Source organism: Tachysurus fulvidraco, chromosome 14 (genome assembly GCF_022655615.1).
Source record: "Tachysurus fulvidraco isolate hzauxx_2018 chromosome 14, HZAU_PFXX_2.0, whole genome shotgun sequence".
NCBI classification, from domain to species: Eukaryota; Metazoa; Chordata; class Actinopteri; order Siluriformes; family Bagridae; genus Tachysurus; species Tachysurus fulvidraco.
This window is the reverse complement of record NC_062531.1, coordinates 17,301,093-17,320,106: the sequence shown is the minus strand read 5'-3', so window position 1 is coordinate 17,320,106 and position 19,014 is coordinate 17,301,093. Positions and strand designations below refer to the sequence as shown.

General features: G+C 36.8%; 2 protein-coding genes across 6 annotated transcripts in view; both read right to left on the bottom strand.

Moving 5' to 3' along the window:
* The window catches only part of ralgps1 (Ral GEF with PH domain and SH3 binding motif 1), an 85,208-nt gene extending 83,987 nt beyond the window's left edge, over nt 1-1,221 (bottom strand). For all 3 annotated transcript variants that reach the window (XR_007137702.1, XR_007137703.1, XM_027170999.2), the window contains exons 1-2: nt 1,091-1,221; nt 487-591 (exon numbers count right to left, since the gene is read on the bottom strand). Coding sequence is in view for 1 of the 3 variants with exons in the window: in XM_027170999.2 (XP_027026800.1) it covers nt 487-591; nt 1,091-1,144 (159 nt within the window). In the remaining 2 variants the exon portion in view is untranslated. The remainder of the gene's footprint in view (nt 1-486; nt 592-1,090) is intronic.
* The window catches only part of zbtb34 (zinc finger and BTB domain containing 34), a 50,161-nt gene that overhangs the window by 1,442 nt on the left and 29,705 nt on the right, over nt 1-19,014 (bottom strand). For all 3 annotated transcript variants that reach the window (XR_007137704.1, XR_007137705.1, XR_007137706.1), the window contains 2 exons: nt 1,091-1,221; nt 487-591 (listed from right to left, as the gene is read on the bottom strand). The gene's annotated coding sequence lies outside the window, so the exon portion shown is untranslated. The remainder of the gene's footprint in view (nt 1-486; nt 592-1,090; nt 1,222-19,014) is intronic.

The window sequence follows — 19,014 nt, the reverse complement described above, 5'->3', positions numbered from 1 at the left end:
ATCTGTCCATTTTAATCTGATCTCTATTTTCAACAGAACTGTCACTCATGTGATGGTTTTTGTTTTACATTCTGTATTAACTCTAGAGATTGTAATCTGTAAAAATGCCACCAGATCATCAGTTTCTGAAACACTCAAACCTGTCTGGGATCACAGACCTGTCACTGAGAACATCGTCTTTCCATAGTGATGTATGGTGTGAACATTAACTGAAGCTGTTAATCAGAATCTGCATGATTGTATGCATTCTGATAACTGCATAAATGTGTAGGTGTTCCAAATAAAGTGCTCAGGGAGTGTAACGGTATACTGTATTACAGGAATAGTTCTCAGAATGTAGAAATCGAATTAATCCAGGTAAGATTATCCAAATGTAATATATGGTTTATCAAAACTTGATATTTTTCTTCAAAGGGACCAATAGAAGGGTTTATGCTCGCGTTTACTGCTATATTTGTGTGTATTTGCATGCAGTAACTAACTTACAGCAAACTCCTCAGGCGTCACTTTCAGCACGTCAAACACCACCGCATCATAGCTTTTAGCAGAGTCCAAACTCTGCCAATCCAAAGACTCAGAACTACTGCTGTCCTGCAAGGAAATACCCATGTTTGGTTTATGTGAGTACAGTATGAAAGTATGAAGCATAATAAGAAGGCACACAGTTCATAATGTTCTTAATTAAATCTTAAATGACCTGGGTCTTCAGCAGTGCAAATTCAACTTTGTTAAAAAATAAGTAATTTGTTTTCTAAAGGTGAAACAGTCAATAAATGGTCACTTTTAAACCCCCTTCACAATGTTGATGCGTATAAAGTTTAGGACACATTATGTGTTCATTACAAATAATGTACATCCCTAATACATATCCATATACAGTAGATTTTTCAGTTTGTCTGTGTGTGTTAAATGGATGTGTTGCATGAGGATTCGATTATGAATAAATAATATAATAATTTGCAGTGCAATTAAGCTTGGTTAGCTTCCTATTCAAAACTGCTATGTTTCAAACATTTAAGCTATGAAATTCCACCAACAACAATTGTCCATACACAATATGAGACTTGTCAAAGAAAGTGTGTGTATATACCTGGGTAGCAGAGGTGATGCTGACACTGACAGGGAGTCCATTCTTCCTGTACATGCTCTCAGCCAGATGAGTAGAGTGAGCTCTCAGCAGACCTCAGCTGGTCACTGACACGCACGACCTCTCAGCCATCCCTGAAAACAGATTTTTTCAAAATAACATTACACTTAATCAGCATCAGATGAGAAGTTTAATGTATTTTAGCAGTATTCTGACTACACAGAGCTATGAAGAACAATGAAGGTATTTCACATCAGTTCAACAAACAAAACATTCTAACATTCTGTTTGTATTAATAATGTGTTGTTCACGAACAAGCCATATCATATAATGATCATATGTAAAATATAAATATAAAATATATATATAAAAAGATCATATAATGTTCGCAATCAAAATGCATTGTTTTATAATCATGATTCTAGGATTAGAGCTATTAAATTACATGGAGGCCAACTGTAATCAAATATAATCCAGTGAATCTCATCATCAGAGCTGTTTGGCAAAGCATAATGATTAAGAATCAGCTCAAGATAAAAAGTGTGTTTGGCTCATATTTTTGTTTGACTGAGGCAGTAGGATATGTATAGTCATGGGAAAAAGAAAAGTACACCCTCTTTCAATTCTACCTTTTTATTAAGCAGGGACAATTTGTGTGGTTGTCACCAAATACTATAAAACAAAGAAGTACCTTACAGTGACAACAAAATTTCAAGATTTCAATATCTGGCCTTTCCCCCCAACCAACAGTGCAGTAGCAATTTAGCTACTCAATGTGCTGCCTAATTTACTAACTATCTAGAATGACCTTTAGCACCAATAACTTGAAGTAAATTTCATTGGGGTGAGGTCTGGTTTTGACTTGCCCATTCGAACAGCTTCATTTTTTCCTTTTTTACCATTCAGATGTTGATCTGAAGGGATCATTGTCCTGCTGCCTGACTCAATTTTGGCCCAGGTTAAGCTGCTGGCTAATTTGAAATTTGTAATTTGAATTCACCATTGTCTAAATGACTGTACATTTCCTAGGTCCTGTTGCTTCAAAACAAGCCCAAATCACCACCCTACTTGACAGCTGGTATGACGTGTTTGGCCAAAATCAAACACAGTGTATCACCACAAACATGCTGTTGTGATGATCTCCAGCTCTGTTATACATCCAAATAATATTGTTCCAATACATTTGTGGTTTGTGACACCAAATAGTGCAAACCTGTCATGTGCTCCATATTCTTTTTGGAGAGAAAGTGCAATTTCCTAGCCAACCTTTCACAAAAGTTATACATCTTTAGTCTTCTTCTGATTTTCTTGTGAAATTGTAAACAAACAATTCATTACTTATGGAAGCCTGTAGGTTCAAAGAATTAAGAATTTCAAATTGTTTGCAGATGGCCTCATAACCCTTCCCAGACTGACAAGCAACAAGTGAAGTTCTGTCTGATGTTTTTTATTTGTGATATGATGTAGACATACACCAGAGGGCTCTAGAACACCAACCACCAAACTTTATTAACTAACCGTGTGCATTTCATCATTATATTTATATTTAAAGCATTTGGCAGACACAGTTATTCAAAGAAACGCATTTATCTAATTTTATACAACTAAGCAGTTTCTGTAGACAGTGAGATCTGGGATCTGAATTCATAATTGAGTAAATAACTGTTCCAACATTTCAAGCATGATGTACCACTGTCCTGGTAGCAACACCTGGTTGCTAATTACCTTGATCATTGATTAAAACTAGAAATGGTATACTTTCCTCCTATCTGGTTTCTAAATGTTTTGAGAAAAATGACTACATACTGAAATGTTTTTTGCCGTCTGTGGTTCTTGGTTATAATTTGGTGAGTTCAAAATAACAGTCATGTGGTCCATGATTAACAAAAACTATTTTTTTAGGTGGGTGTACTTTTCTACCCCATTACTGTACACAGTATAGTATAGACACAAGAAGTAAAGTAATCTAAAAGTAATAATATTGCAATGCTTGCTGTGTCTTTCTTTGACTTAATTATGCAGCTTTGAAAAATGCAATGAAAATATATAGACAATTTAATATCATATAAAGGAATTCACTGAACATCTGAAGCAATTGATGCAAACACCAAGAATTAAATACTAATGATTTTGTAGCATCATTTCCAGCTGATGAGATTTCTAAAACAAACATTTCTGAGACTGTCAAATGTGTTATGCTCACTATTTCCAGCAGATGGAGGGATTCTCCACAAATGTACAAACCTTGCTCTCTTCTCATGATTCCTACATTCCCACATAGATGGCCTACATTCAGCTATTTAGCTGTCAACTGCCCTGCCCAAGTTGTTTTCCTACACTAAGACTTTGATTCAGACCATCATGGGCTGCCTAATTAGCCATTTTAATTATGTTTACTGGGAACCTATATTATTTCATATTCCCATTAGGGCTTGGTGATATGGCTGAAAACTGTATCATGATTTCAGTGTTTCATATCGGTCGATATTGATAGTTATTGATATTTTTAAAATAAGGTCCAAGAGAAAAATATATTACATTTAAACCTTTTTATTTTAAACTTAACCTTCCTCTGATCATAATCCCCTCAGTTATTAAGACAGAAATGTCAACAACCAGGAAAATGCAAATAATTAATGTAAACATAAGTCTAAAGTCACAATGAACAATTAACAATTCTCTCTTAACATTTAAGGTGCAAAGTGAAAGAAAATGTAAGAAATGCTTAATAAAGTGTAATAAAATAGTGCAAAGTGTTAAATATAAACATAGAGAAACCTGAAAATATAGTGCTAGAAAGTTCACTAGCTGTTCACCTTCTGGTGAATAAAGTGTTTTAAAATATGTGCAGTGTTTTGTAAACATAAATGAAACTGAGGTAGACTGAGATTAGGGCTGTAGCTATCAAATATTTTAGTAATCGGGTATTCTACCGAAAATTTCACTGATTAATGGAGTAATCAGATAAAATGTATTTTTGCTTAATTAAAGAGCAATATTAAATACACAAGAGAAAATAAGATGGGTCTCTGAAAATGAACAACTAATTGGTTTCCTTTTTTAGACAAATAAACTTTTTTTTAAAATGCATAGTATGCAATGCATACAACAATATTTTCTATCACAAATAAAAACTTTAGATATTACACATTGTTTCTCTGTCTGTTCTTGTACTGTGAATAATGACAAAGTTGACTGAGAAGAATTAAGTACATTTAAGTGCCAAACAAACCAAACTTGCTTCACAACCTCTGTTTTCTTCCGACGAAGGATAAAAAATATCAAACATTTAATCGAGCACATTTTTTATCGCTATCGTTCACTTGTTTATCGCGATACATATCGTTATTGTTTTATCGCCCAGCCCTAATTCCCATTGTCCTTTACAAGTGCCATGTAAATATTCTCTACACTGACAGCAAAGAAAACAAGGACCAAACTTGTTTTCCAGACAGTATTTAAATCACATTACAAATCACTATGAACATATAGGTTGAACCAACAAACATTCTTAAATAAACAAAGAAATAAAAAATAATAAATAAGAAAATCCAAGGCACAAGAGGTTTTTTCGACTTTACCTTTGGAGGAGAGTTTAAAATATGACACCGTAAAATTAGCCATTCTCCATTCTCTCCTCATTCTGTGTATGAATTGGTTCCCGAAGCCTATGAAATTTACGGAGGATGCTCCTGATGTTGGTTATAAACCTTTCGTGATGAAGGGGTTAATTTCCTTATCTGACGATGCCAGTGATCAAAAAGAAAGAGATATTAAGAGATACCAGAGCAAATCAATCTTTTGTTTTAGCTGATGTTTTATCATTCACCCGACTCATATTGTGGCTCAAGTGTCTTTGTCCGGGGCATTGAGATGGGAGTGTTTAAAGTCTCCCTACATCGCATGTACTTAAAGTGTGCGCTTGTAACAGGTTACGTGAAGGTTGGTATATGCCCTTCACTTCCGGTAAAGGGGATAACTTTTATCTTGGGGAATGAAGTAGCTGGGGGGGTGAAGTCATGCCAAAAAAAAAAATTAGTCTAGCCTCTGATGATTTATCTAAAGCTTATCCAGATGTGTTTCCCACATGCATAGTCACACGTGCACAATCAATGATGTTGATTTGACTGGTGGTTGGTAAATGTGGTTGGTAAAGATATGACAAAGTCTAACTCAGAGTTGGTCCAGAAGCACGAGTCTAATTTAAAACACTCAGAAAAGGCGCTTGGAAGTAGTAACTTAAAGCTGCCCATAAGTCGGGAAAAGATTATTGCTGCACAAAAACAAGATCAAACCTTAAGCGAATACTTCTCTAATGTTGTTAGCCCTGATGCTGTTGAAAGGAGAAACATTGCTTATTTTTTAGAAGGTGGAATGTTGATGCGTAAGTGGAGTTCAGTGGTTGATGCAGACATAGACTGGAGTGCAGTCTATCAAATTGTTGTTCCTAGTGAGTATCGGCAAAATGTCCGATCTTTGGCACATGAACATTTATTGTCTTGTCAACTGGGAGTGACCAAGACCTATCAGCACATTCTCAGACATTGTTTTTTGGCCAGGGATAAAGAGAGATGCTGCTAAATTTTGTTGAACATGTCATGTGTGCCAGCTAATCAGAAAACCGAATCAGCTGATTCCGATCGCTCCTTTTTCACCTATCCCTGTAATGGGTGAGGTGTTTGAACAGGTGCTTGTCGACTGTGTTGGACCGTTACCTAAAACGATGTGTGGTAATCAATTCTTGTGCACTATTATGTGTAGAGTTACTAGATTTCCTGAGTCTGTGCCTTTGAGAAAATAACTGCTCCAGTGATCGTAAAAACATTGCTTAAAATCTTTTCCACCTTTGGTCTCTGAAAGTTATACAGGCTGACCAGGGAACAAATGTTCTATCACGACTTTTTGCACAAGTTTTAAAGTCACTATCTATAGAACACCGAATGTCCAGTGCTTTACCATCCTGAAAGCCAAGGAGCTATTGAAAGATTCATCAGACATTAAAATCTATGTTGAGAAAATATTGCCTGGAAACTGGAAATGATCGGGATGAGGGTGTTCCTCTAGTGTTATTCGCAATCCGAGAAACTGTGCAAGAATCCTTGGGATTCAGTCCAGCTCAGTTAGTGTTTGGACACATTGTGAGAGGACCATTAAAAGTTCTCAAAGAGAAATTGCTGGAAGTTAATTCGAATTCAGAGATGCATGTTCTGGATTATGTTAGTCGTTTTCTTGAACGATTGCATTTGCATGCAGTTTTGCACAGAAGTCGTTAGCCACTGCTCAGTCTAAAATGAAGAAACGCTATGATATTAAATCTGTGTATCGTTCTTTTCAACCTGGAGATGAAGTATTAGTGTTGCTGCCTATTCAGGGTTCTGCCTTATCAGCATGGTTCTTAGGACCATACGTTGTGTTGAGAAAAATCAGCAAGACTGATTATGTGATCCAAACTCCTGACAGAAAGCGCAAGTCGCACGTCTGTCATATCAATATGCTTAAGGCTTATCACACCAGAGAGAATTCACAGAACAGATCTACTAAGGTGACCATAGGGCCCATGGAATCTTCTGTGGCTTTGACTTGTGAAGCACAATCAAATCTGGAGGATGAGGTTAGTGCAGATGACATAATCCTACATAATACTTCTCAACAGTGTGCCTTTTTTTGACAATTCTGAGATTTTTTTCTGAAAAAGTTTGTCGACACATCTCTCTCACTTACCTGAAGATCAGAGACAAGACCCTGTTGGTGTTATTTCTGATTTTCCTTCTTTATTTGGAGATGTTCCATCGCAAACTACCGCGTTGCAACATGACATTAATGTTGATGGCGTATGCCCTATTAAGCAACATTCATATCGGGTTAACGCTGTTAAAAGATCTATTATGAAGCAAGAGACTGAATATTTTTTGCAGAATGGGTTAGCTAAACACAGTAGTAGCCCATGGAGTTCTCCTTGCCTTTTAGTGCACAGGCCAGATGTTTATTTTAGTTTCTGCACTGACTACCGTCGTGTAAATGCAGTTACAGTACCTGACTGCATTGATAAATTGGGCTCCGCCAAATTTGTCAGCAAGCTGGATTTATTGAAAGGGTATTGGCAGGTCCCGCTAACATCTCGCGCTTCTGACATCTCTGCTTTTGTAACGCCAGACTGCTTTATGCAATATCACGTCATGGCGTTCGGATTAGGAAATGCACCTGCCAGATTTCAAAGATTAATACAAACCGTGTTGGCTGGTGTTCCAAATTTTAATGCTTACTTAGATGACCTTGTCCTGTATTCAACTGAGTGGACAGAACATCTAAAACTCATTCGTACAGTGTTTGAACATTTGGAGAAAGCTTCATTAACTCTCAATCTGTCTAAATGTGTCTTTGGTAAGGCATGTGTAACTTACCTGGGAAAAGAAGTTGGAGTGCGCCAGGTAAAGCCTGTAGAGGCTAAAGTGACTGCTATTGCAGATTTTCCTGTGCCTACTTCTAGGCGTGAGTTGAGACGTTTTCTGGGTATGGCAGGCTACTACCGTAGTTTTTGTAAAAACTTTTCTACAGTAGTTGCCTCTTTGACCAGTTTGCTGAGCCCAGTAAATTTTTTTGTCTGGACTGAGGATTGCCAAAATGCATTTGAGGCAGTGAAAGCTATGCGCTCCAAGCTGCCCCAAATTTTGAACGGTCTTGGATGCAAGCGCTGTGGGAGCTGGGGCAGTGCTTCTGAAGGAAGATGATGAGGGAGTAGATCATCCAGTTTGTTACTTTTAAAAAAAGTTTAATAAACATCAACAAAATTATTCTGTCATTGAAAAGGAAACATTGGCGTTGTTTTTCGAAGTGTATCTGGGCTCTTCAAGTGCACCTATAGTCGTTTACACAGACCATACCCTTACAAGAATGTATAATCAGGATCAACGTCTTATGTGATGGTCATTGGTAGTTCAGGGATATAACCTTGACATTAAGCATAAAAAGGGTTCAGAGAACGTGCTAGCTGATGCTCTGTCCAGAGTGTAGCCTGATAAATCTGTTTGAAATAAACATTACATGTTTATTTTTATGGAGGGGAGTGTTACGTCCCATATTATTATTTGTTTCTGGGAATGGTAGTTTGTTTTTGTTTTCTTCCCTTTGCTCTTTCTGTGTCTTAACTTTTGTTTTAGCAGAGTGATGCGGGTACCTGCGTAGTCATTTTGTATCTGCCAATCACCGTGACGCGTGGGGACAATGCACGGATTCACCAATGAGGGCGCCCTACTGGTGATTAAAGGGCGCACCTGTGCAGGAGGCGGGATCTCTCTGGCACGCACGTTATTTTGTTGTTTGGTGGTTGACTCGCGTGTTTGTTTTGCCTTATACCATCCTTGGGTTAATTTTCGTTAAGTCTGTGTTGTCTGATGAATCATTGTTAATGGCCCAGTTGATCTTGTCTCTCTGGTGTTTCCTGCCGATTCTGTTATCTGGTTGATAAAATTACATTACTAAACGGGGAAAGCGATAAAGAACAGGTAAGATATCACAGCCATTAATTGTTGTATAGAACACTAGGTTAGTGACAAGTGCCACTCTGAATTTTTGGGTTTTAGTAAGTAGTAGTAGTAGTAGTGTATTTAGTATTTGTTTTATTTATGATTGGACGCCGAAGATATTTCTTTTGTTCAATGTTGGGTTTTCTTTGTGAATATTGATGTTGGAGTTAGATTAGAAGTTTTGTTTCTTGTTTAATAAGATTGGTTATGGTTTATTTCTTTCTTTGATTTGGCACGGTCTTGTTCTTTTTTCTTGACCCCGTTCTATTGTGAGTTATTTTTGGGTTGGTTAATGAATGTATATAACTTGTAAATTTATGTAAATAATTATATTTTTGGATTTGTTGGATATAGGTTCACTAAAATAAACAAAAACATTGTGGACTTAGTGGTTTCTAATTATTTTTCCAGTACACGTTCAGTGTTTTAATGTTGCACCCTTGTTTCCCGTAGACAATTAAAAAAGGGTTAGGGTTTGTAACAATAAAGTTATATTAAATGAGAATATAATGCAATGTAGAAGGGTTTTTGGCAAGTGCTTTTTAAAAGTCAGACTTTTGGACCCCACTGTATGTTCAATAATTGATGTCTTTGGAAACCAAACAATACAAAATTATTACATATTACAAAAAGAATACAATTATAAAGTATAGAGTAGAAAAGTATATATTATATTACATAATTCTATATCACTATGTTACATGGGTACATTTTAACAAGATGGCCCCAGTGAGGTCCGCTAACGTCACGACTGCTCTGATCAAACTTTGTTGGTATTTGTATATTTTCTGATTTTAGCTATCCCAGCCACTCTTATTTCTATTGGTGCACAGCAAACTCACCAACTGCTGTTTTTAACCCTGGACTCAAGCTAGCTGAGCGAGATCCTGAGGAACAATAAAAGATGCGATGTGATGCGACGACCACAAGGAAAACAAGCCGGCGTCAGAAACAAGCTGAGAGCATGAGCACCCTGCCTAGTATCCTGTTAGCCAATGTCCAGTCTATAGAAAACAAGCTTGACGACCTGCTACACAGCATACAAAGACAGTATGTATGTACACACGCACACTCGGCCACACGCACACTCGGCACACTCGACACACATGCTCTGCAAACACACTCACTCGCCCGCACACTCACACTCACACCCAGTTAACCAGAGTTAACCCCCACGACACAGGGACAACATCCATGCACACAGAGCAGAAGTGGGAATCCCCAATTTATGTTATAATAATTAAAATAAGTTGTACATTACTTACATATTAACTAAATGCAACTGTGAATTCTCCCAACCAATAGAAGAAGAGGAGTGCACAACATTTTTATCAAAACTTTCAGTGGTTAATATGCACTGGCAATCCCTCAAACATAAAATCAATCTGTGAACTTGAACAATTAACCTTCTACAGAAACTACCATGGACCAGCAAACAAAGGAAAAACAGATGAAACAAAGACATGAGGGCTCAGTGTGTCAATTTGAGCTTGTTCACAGAGGAGTACTAGGACACAGAGATCTTCTGGCCTCAATGCATGACAGCATCCTGGAACAAAGCCAATACTGTAATGAAACAGATGATAATAAAGAGATCTGAAGAGGCCCAGGCACCATGTACACACATCGTAGGGAAGGGGAACAAAGTGCTAGACAACCCTAGGCAAGGGCAGGAATGAGAAGGGAGCATTACCGTAATGGTCAAACTGAAGCTTTAATCACTTTAGTAACTATTGCCCTTTTTATTTAATTAGACCCAGATAAACCAAGCTAACATCTTACAGCATCAACATCATTAAACAATTTGCTGATTGTGTGTCTTAATCCCAGAATTCCAGCAGATTACACTGGAGAGCAAAAATCCAGATGTGTGATGGCTGGATAAAGAGCAGTATGTGATTTTTTTTGCATTATCCACTGGCGCCTCCCCCTGTTGTGGAGAGAAACTTGAAACTGCTGCAAAACCTTACAATTAAAGAACAAATCAAAATAATTCTGTGATGATAGAGTACTGGCTCAGCTTTCTATGCATTCTTTTGCAACTGTACAGAATACAATACATACGTTACTGTGATTGATGTTTGCTTAGATGAGAAAAAAATATTACAGGTAAATTTTAAGACATTAACCATGTTTTATTCTCTAACTCCCACCAGACCCTCCTGAATAATCCCACAGTTGTATCATTTCTGTTATCTAATGAATGCTATTGGAGATCACAAAATGTTAACCAGTTAGTCCATCTATTCAATTTCACTGACTTATCCTACATAGGTTCTCAGGGAACCTGGAGTCTATCTCTGCTCATTTGGGGCATGAGGTGGTGTGCCGTGCAATAGGTTGGAACCCTGTCCAATCACACACACACACAATTTAGAGATGCTAATCTGCCAGCAACATGTACAGATTGAGAAAGAATAACACATGGTGAACATTTCACAGGGTAAACTCTTCACACAGGTCGGAGGTGTTATTCAAACCTATAACCACAGAGATGTAACAAATGCTAAGTGTCCAGCAGCAGGATAAAGCAGTTACAGAAGATGAATAAATGATTGAAAGCGCTGTGCACTTTTTCCCATTGTTTTGTGATCTTTATTTATGACACATGATGCATTACAAGCAAAATAATTTGTTTTGGTTGTGGATTTTATTCTCTCTGTTGTTCCCTGTTCAGGGTTGCCACATTTGATTTGGCACAGGTTATTTACACCGGATGCCCTTCTTGACACAAACTTCCCATTTCCCCCGGCTTGGGACCAGCACAAAGAGATAATCACTTGGAGGCTAGGTTAGTTCCCTGCCTGAGAATAAAATTCAGACATTAAAAGAAATGTCACCAAAAAACTCCTGCTTGTTTAGTGTAGTTGTCTAATTGGTGGACATTTTACTGGTGTTACAAAAAATGTCATGCATATGGCACAATATTTTGTAACAGCATCCTCAAATTATAGCAGTAACGCATGAAATTTTAGCTTGACAATGAGATGGGTTAAGTTTAACCTGCTGAATATTGGTTTGTCGAGATTCATTTACATTTGCAGCATTTGGCAGATTCGTGGTGAGGAAGTCACTAATGTAGGCTACTGATTTATCAAAGGGAAAACAAAAATAAGTGGAGATACTAGCTCAGTAGATAACGAGGCAAACACAATACTTTTTTTGCTGCTATTATTTAAAACTGTCATATTCCTAGTGGAAAATTTAAAAAAAATGGAAAAAAAATCAGTCATTGGAATTATTCAATAGCCAATTATCAAAATCATGCAGAACAATTCTAAAAATAAGTGGTGTGAAAAAAATAAGTGGTGTGAAAAAGTGTTGGCCCGTTAGTAAAAGATAACACAATTAAACAAAACATACAGTTTTTAAATAAAGGTTTATCATTAATGGAAAACAAAATCCAAACCTACATGGCTGTGTGTGAAAGTGTTTGTCCCCTCAGCCTAATAACTGGTTGGGCCACCCTTAGCAGCAAGAACTGCAACCAAGATTTTGCGATTTTGGTCCACTAATCGTTGCAGAATTGTTGTAAATCAGCCACATTAAATGGTTTTCAAGCATGAACTACCTTTTTAAGGTCATGCCACAGCATCTCAGTAGGATCCAGGTCATGACATTGACTAGGCCAGTGGTCCCCAACCTTTTTTTTGCCGCGGTCAATGTTTGATAATTTTACCGTGGCCCGCTGGGGGGTGGGGGCTATACAATTAAATTAAAATTAATAATTTTAATTTCATTGTAATTAAAAATGTCTTTTTAACTCACTACAACGCTAAATCAATGAGAACCCTGAGCTTGTTTCTTTGCAACGAGACGGTTCCATCTGGGGTAATAGGAGACAATGACAGTGTGTTGCTTATGCCGTTTATTCTGTTGTTTTGGTTTGGTTGCTGTCACTGCAGAAAACCCCGCTTCACACAGATAGCATGTCGGAAATGGCAATAGGGATTTAAGTGCTGTGGTGGCAATCTCAGGGTATTCCACCATGAATTTAATCCAGAACACCGGCAGAGTTTCTAACTTTCTAACGACGTCTGTTTCGTACTCATTTTTGCTAAATTGTGGGTTAAATTTGAGCAAACACAATATACACGTACACCAAGCACTGTTAAACATGACAAAGTACCGGTGAACAGAGAGAAGAGCGATACACACCTTCTCTCCACCAAAGCTACAACGCCACTGCCGCTTGCAGCCGCTCAGCTCCACACGTCACCTAAACCTGGCCATGATATGATCATGATATTTTACGCATGCGCGGTATTGGTGCGGCTTTAGGTGACGTCTCTCAGCTCCCGGTTAACCTCTCGTCCATGGAAAGTCACACAAACCCGAGAGAAATACACCACAGTAAATAAAATGGAAATAATTTCATGTTCCTTGGGTGGCCCAGTACCATTTGGTCCACTCCAAAGTCTTCATTTAGTTTTTCTTCAGCCATTCAGAAGTGGACTTGATGGTGTGTTTTGGATCATTGTCCAGCTGCAGAACCCAAGTTCGCTTCAGCTTGAGGTCACGAACAGATGGCCGCACATTGTCTTTCAGGATTTTTTGGTAGACAGCAGAATTCATGTTTCCATTTATCACGGCAGGTATTCTAGGTCCTCAAGCAGGAAAACAGCCCCAGACCATCACACTACCACCACCATATTTTACTGTTGGTATGATGTTCTTTTTCTAAAATAAAGTGTTATTTTTATGCCAGATGTAAATGGGTTAAGAACCTTCCAAAAAGTTTAATTTTTGTCTCGTTATTCCACAGAGTATTTTCTCAAAGTCATTAAGATGTTTTCTGGCAAAACTGAGACAAGCCTTTATGTTCTTTATCCTCAGCAACGGTTTTCATCCCGGAACTCTTTATTTATTATTTTTGCCCAGTCTTTTTCTTATGGTGGATTCATGAACACTGTCCTTAACTGAGGCAAGTGAGGCCTGCAGTTCTTTGGATGTTGTTGTGGGGTCTTTTGTGAAATCTTGGATGAGTTTTCGCTGCGCATTTGGGGTAATTTTGATCGGCCCGCCACTTCTGGGAAGGTTAATCACTGTTCCATGTTTTCCCCATTTGTGGATAATGGCTCTCACTGTGGTTCGCTAGAGTCCTAAAGCTTTAGAAATGGCTTTATAACCTTTTCCAGACTGATAGATCTCAATTACTTTTTTTCCCTCACTTGTTCCTGAATTTCTTTGGATCTTGGCATGAAGTGTAGATTTTGAGGATCTTTTGGTCTACTTCACTTTGTCAGTCAGGTCTTATTTAAGTGATTTCTTGATTTGCGAACAGGTGAGGGAGTAATCAAGCCTGGGTGTGGCGAGAGAAATTTAACTCGGGTGTGATCAACCAGATTTATGTTATGTTTTAGAGGGGGGCAGCATGTGTGTTTGGATTTTGTGTTCCCTTAATAAAAACAACCTTCATTTAAGAACTGCATGTTTTGTTTACTCATGTTATCTTTGACTGATTTTTAAATTTGTTTGATGATCTGAAACATGAAAGTGTCACAAATGTGCAAAAAAATCAGGAAGGGGGCCAACACTTTTTCACACTACTGTGTAATATACAAGAGAGGGAGAGAGAGAGAAAATTAAAACAAAATAAATCTAACAAAAATAGAAATACCTTTTCTAAAACCTCCAAAGTGATATTTACCCTTCTGAACTCTGACCATTCTATAAATAACAGCTATGATGAGCTGTGTTTAGTTTCCCTTCAGATCTGTGTCCCTTTCTGCACACACAAGCTCCGCCTGGACACCAACCACTGAGAAACCCATGGTTTCTGTAGCAACGCATGTGCAACCCTATAGCAACGCTCTATGCATTCAGATACATTGTTTTCCACAACACAGGCAATGCTGTGTGGACCGACAAACAGCAACATTACCCTTATGCGTAACATGAATGCATGAGTACAGAACATGGAAAAGTACAGAGAACTCTACTTAAATATTCAGTTTTTAGATGGAACAATTTTACAGTTAAGTGTTACAAAATTGATAAAACAAAAACTAAAAGCAAAAGGTCCGAGTCTTATATTGCCACTTAAAATAGTGTACCCTCATGTTAATAAAATCAATAAAGCACATACAATTCTATATAATTTATTGTTAAATTTCAAGTGTTTTCAAAGTCTGAACTTGTATGGCACTTGAATGGAAAACAATACTGTCTTTACTACATGTCAAGTAACAGACAACAGACACTGAATTTCTTCTGAATAAACACTGAATTTCAACAGACACTGAATTTCTTCTGAATAAAATAAATAAAAAGTGCAAACACAGCTTTGAGTAGACTGAACTTAGGGCCTATATTTCAAGTAATGTAAAACATTCAGAATCTTTTGAATAAAAAAAAGTTCTTTTAATCTTTAAGAAAAAAAAATTAAACAAAAGACTTTTGAGATGCCCTTTTTTAAACATTAACTACATTAATAACACAGGAACCTTACGCAAAAGAACATTTCAAGTAAAATAGAACAGGGCAGAATTTACTGAATAAAAGAAAAGTGCAGAGCTTTGAGCAGCTCCCATTTTCTCTCTCCTTTCCACCTCTCCTTACTCCCGTTCCATCTTCCGTTCCTAGTGAGAGAAATGAGCATGTAACTGTCCTGCCAGCAGTTTGAATCTTAATTGTCCTGCTAGCGTAATTAGGTGCATTACTGCCACCTTCTGCTCTGGAGTATGAAACAGAAACAATCTGTTTTTGGCTTGGCTTTTGATGACGCTCCTGTCGTAATAACTAGATTAACTGTGCATGAACAAAAGATTTATCTTTTTATTAATATCAAAGAGCTTATATAATCTTATAATATTAGATTATAATAAGGAGATGCTTAATATGATAATATTAGAATTTTAACGGGTCAGGGCAGACCCGTCACTCGGTCCGGATCCGGACCGCGGTCTGCCATTTGGTGATGCCCGATCTAGATATATACATACTTAGAAAAATACAAAATAAATTAAAAAAATAATAATAATAATAATAATAATAATAATATCTATTATTATTATTATTATTATTATTATTAATTGGATTTTCTTATAATTGAACTTTTTTGGTCTCTCTACAATATCTCTTATAATTTCAGGCCAACTTGCCTTAATATTATGTTTTTCTTCAGCTGTTTGGTTTGCTTGTTTAACTTTTACTTTAGGATTGTAATTTTGTCACTATTTCGTCATGTTCTGTTACAGTGTATTTTCCAAGTCAAAATTCATTATGATCAAGAATTTCAAGAAAACAGTCAACTCCAAGTAAATCAAAACCCCAGACTCCAGAAAGATAAGGTAAGATGTTGCAGATGAAAAACGTTGTCAAAACAAGGACAATGATTGTTCTTAACCTTTGAAATATTAAAACAGCTCCAAATTTATGATAAAGCTGCATCACATCATGCAAGCACTAACAAAACCAGGTCTTTCTTCAAAATTCAGCTACACAGAGCCATAGTGAGGCCAACAGTCACTCTAAAGGAGTAACAGAGTACAGTGAGTGAAAGAGTGGCTGGAAATGGCACTCATTTCCAGCCACTCACAAAAGGTTATCAAATAACAATTTCAAGAGCTTTGAATTATTGAGAACTGTATGGGAGTGTGGCTAGAAAGAAAGCAAAATCCATATGAAAGTACAAGAGTGACCAACTGAAAACCAAGTTCAAGATATCTAGTTGTGCTCAAAAGTTTGCATACCCTGAAAGAAATAGTTAAATATTGCCATTTCATTTGGAAAATATGACTGATGCAAATAAATTTTTCATACTTAAGGATAGCGGTCATGGAAGTAATTAATTATTACAAAGTTGTTTGATTCTTTTTTAAACCTAATGAAAACTAAAATCACCTTAACAACCCTGATCTAAAGTTTACATATCCTTGAATGTTTGGCCACATTATAAGCACCTTGTTTGTTTATGTGTGGACACACACAGGATTAAATGGCCAATAAAGGGAAGTTTCCACACCTATGACTCATTGTAATTGTAATTAGTGTCTGTGCGGTGATGAACTGACTTGGCTGAATACTGCACCATGGGAAAGACAAAAGAACAGCCAATGGACCTGCGTAATTAGGTAGTTGCACTTCATAAAGCAGAAAAAGGATAATAAAAGAACTTTCAACACTTGAAAATTTCAGTCAGCATTATACAAACTATAAAGAGGTGGAAAATAAGAGGTTCTGTCGATACCAAGCCATGGTCAGGTAGATCAATATAGATTTCACCCAATGACAGAAGAATTGTTCAGGACACAAAGAAAACGCCCAAAACAACTTAGAGAGAAATACAGGCAGCTCTGGAAAAAGTGGTGGTGTTTCAAGGAGCAGAATAAGGAGGTTACGTAAAATTGATGACAAAATGAATGCAGCATGTTACCAGAAATACTGGCAGAGCATTCTACAGCACGAATGCTGCACATGGGAGGCTCTTAGATGTTTCAACATCCAAAGCACAAGGCAAGGTTGACCAATGATTAAAGCAAAAAAAGGTGAAGGTTCTAGAGTGGCCAACACAGTCTCCGGATCATTGGGGAGATCAACCAAAAAATGTACAGGAACTGGAGGCATTTTGCCAAGAACAATTGAGAGAATGAGAAGGCTCTCATGCACAATTATTACAAGAGACTTCATGCCATTGGGGGCACTACATGATAGTAAGAACTAAATGTATGCAAACTTTTGAACAGGGATTATTTCCTTATTTTCTTTTTTATGTTGTGTTTTATTTGATGACTGTGATGCAAATTCTCCCAAAGTGTGCAAACTTTTGAGCACAACTGTATATTCAAGACAATTTGAACAACTTAATTCCATATGGATATATTATAAGCCAGTAAATAGATTTATTGTAAAATATTTAGCAGTAATGACCATTAGGCAATGTCTTGTGGATAATTTGTGTTAGGTGCTGGACTTAATGTTGCTCCTCACATATCACACAAGAAAAATGGGCTTAAGTCCACATTCAGAGACACATCCAGTGTGCACAGTTACTCCATTCCATTTCAATACAATTTCTGAATATAGAGAAAATATGTGTAAAATTTGTAAAAATACAATTAAGCTCATATGAAGTGGCTCTAATGATGATGTATTACTTTTAGGCGAATTACACAAAACAATAAATACTAATGTGTAACAAATCTCAGTAAGTTTGTCATGGAGTAAGCAGAACACACTGATAAACATATGTTTTAGATACAGAAGATGTAAAAGATAGTCATATGGTTAAACCATGGATACTGCTCTACACTTCATTGATTATACAATATAGAATATGAGGACCCAAGAGAAAACACCTGTAATGTACCTGTTGTGTTATTCGTTGTACATGCTAAGATAACAGGAAATTGCTTAAGTTTCATTAATAAAAATCATTTTAATATTTAAATGTAAAAATAAGTCATAATCTTTTTTTATTAATAGTTTACCTACAACACAGGGAAAGGCTGCTCAAATCTATCTTCATAAAATGTAACTCTAATTTAACAGACCGGGTCCCAGTAAAGCACAGCTTCTAGAAAGAAAATTAACGTTATAACTAGGCACACACCTGTAGGTGTGAGTGTGTGCATGAATGTGTAAATTCTCTCGTTTAGTCGGATTGGATCACAATGCATATACACAGTGCATAGTGGAACGCTGCAGGTGTCTAGATACCTATGTGTCAGATATCTCTACCCCATCCATCATTGGAAATCAGCAAAGATTAAAATTATGTACGTTATTTAAGTACGTTAATAAATTATAGCCACAAACCATAAAACCAACAAGATTTAATTTTAATAATGTGTATTCTAAAAAAAATTGTTTTGTAAGTAAAAAAAATAAAATTATTTTTTAAAAGTATTTCTCTAAAGCTGTCCACTATAAAAGTTCTTTAGAAAGAAAACTGAACTGAAGCAAATTATATTGGACACTCTCCAGGATTCTGCAAAATCAAGCAGAGGAGCTTTCAATTTTCATTTGGGCCAAGACCTCATCACAGCAAACATTTCTAAAAAAGTAATTACATATGCATCTTCAATAGTAAAAGTTCAAAAGAAAAATCCTGGGCTTGCATCTTGCCAATTCAAGTTTTCAGTGCAAAAAAAAAAATAGTTGCATCATAAATTTTATTTAACAAAAGGTTGCAAAATAACCATATTTTGGTGACAACAATCACAAAAACCACATGAAATCCTGGAGTGATGAAATGTAAAAATCACCCACCATCCAAACACGAACAGGTCAGCCGCAATCTAATGCTGGTGGCTTTCCATTAATGGACAGTGTAGGCCCTACACTACACCCTACACTGTAGGGGGTGTCTGTGAAACAGATGGCATAGCAACAGATGGGCTACAAAATAAATCTAAATAGAAGCTTGTGTAAATGGTGAACATGTCTTTCACTAAGCACTAA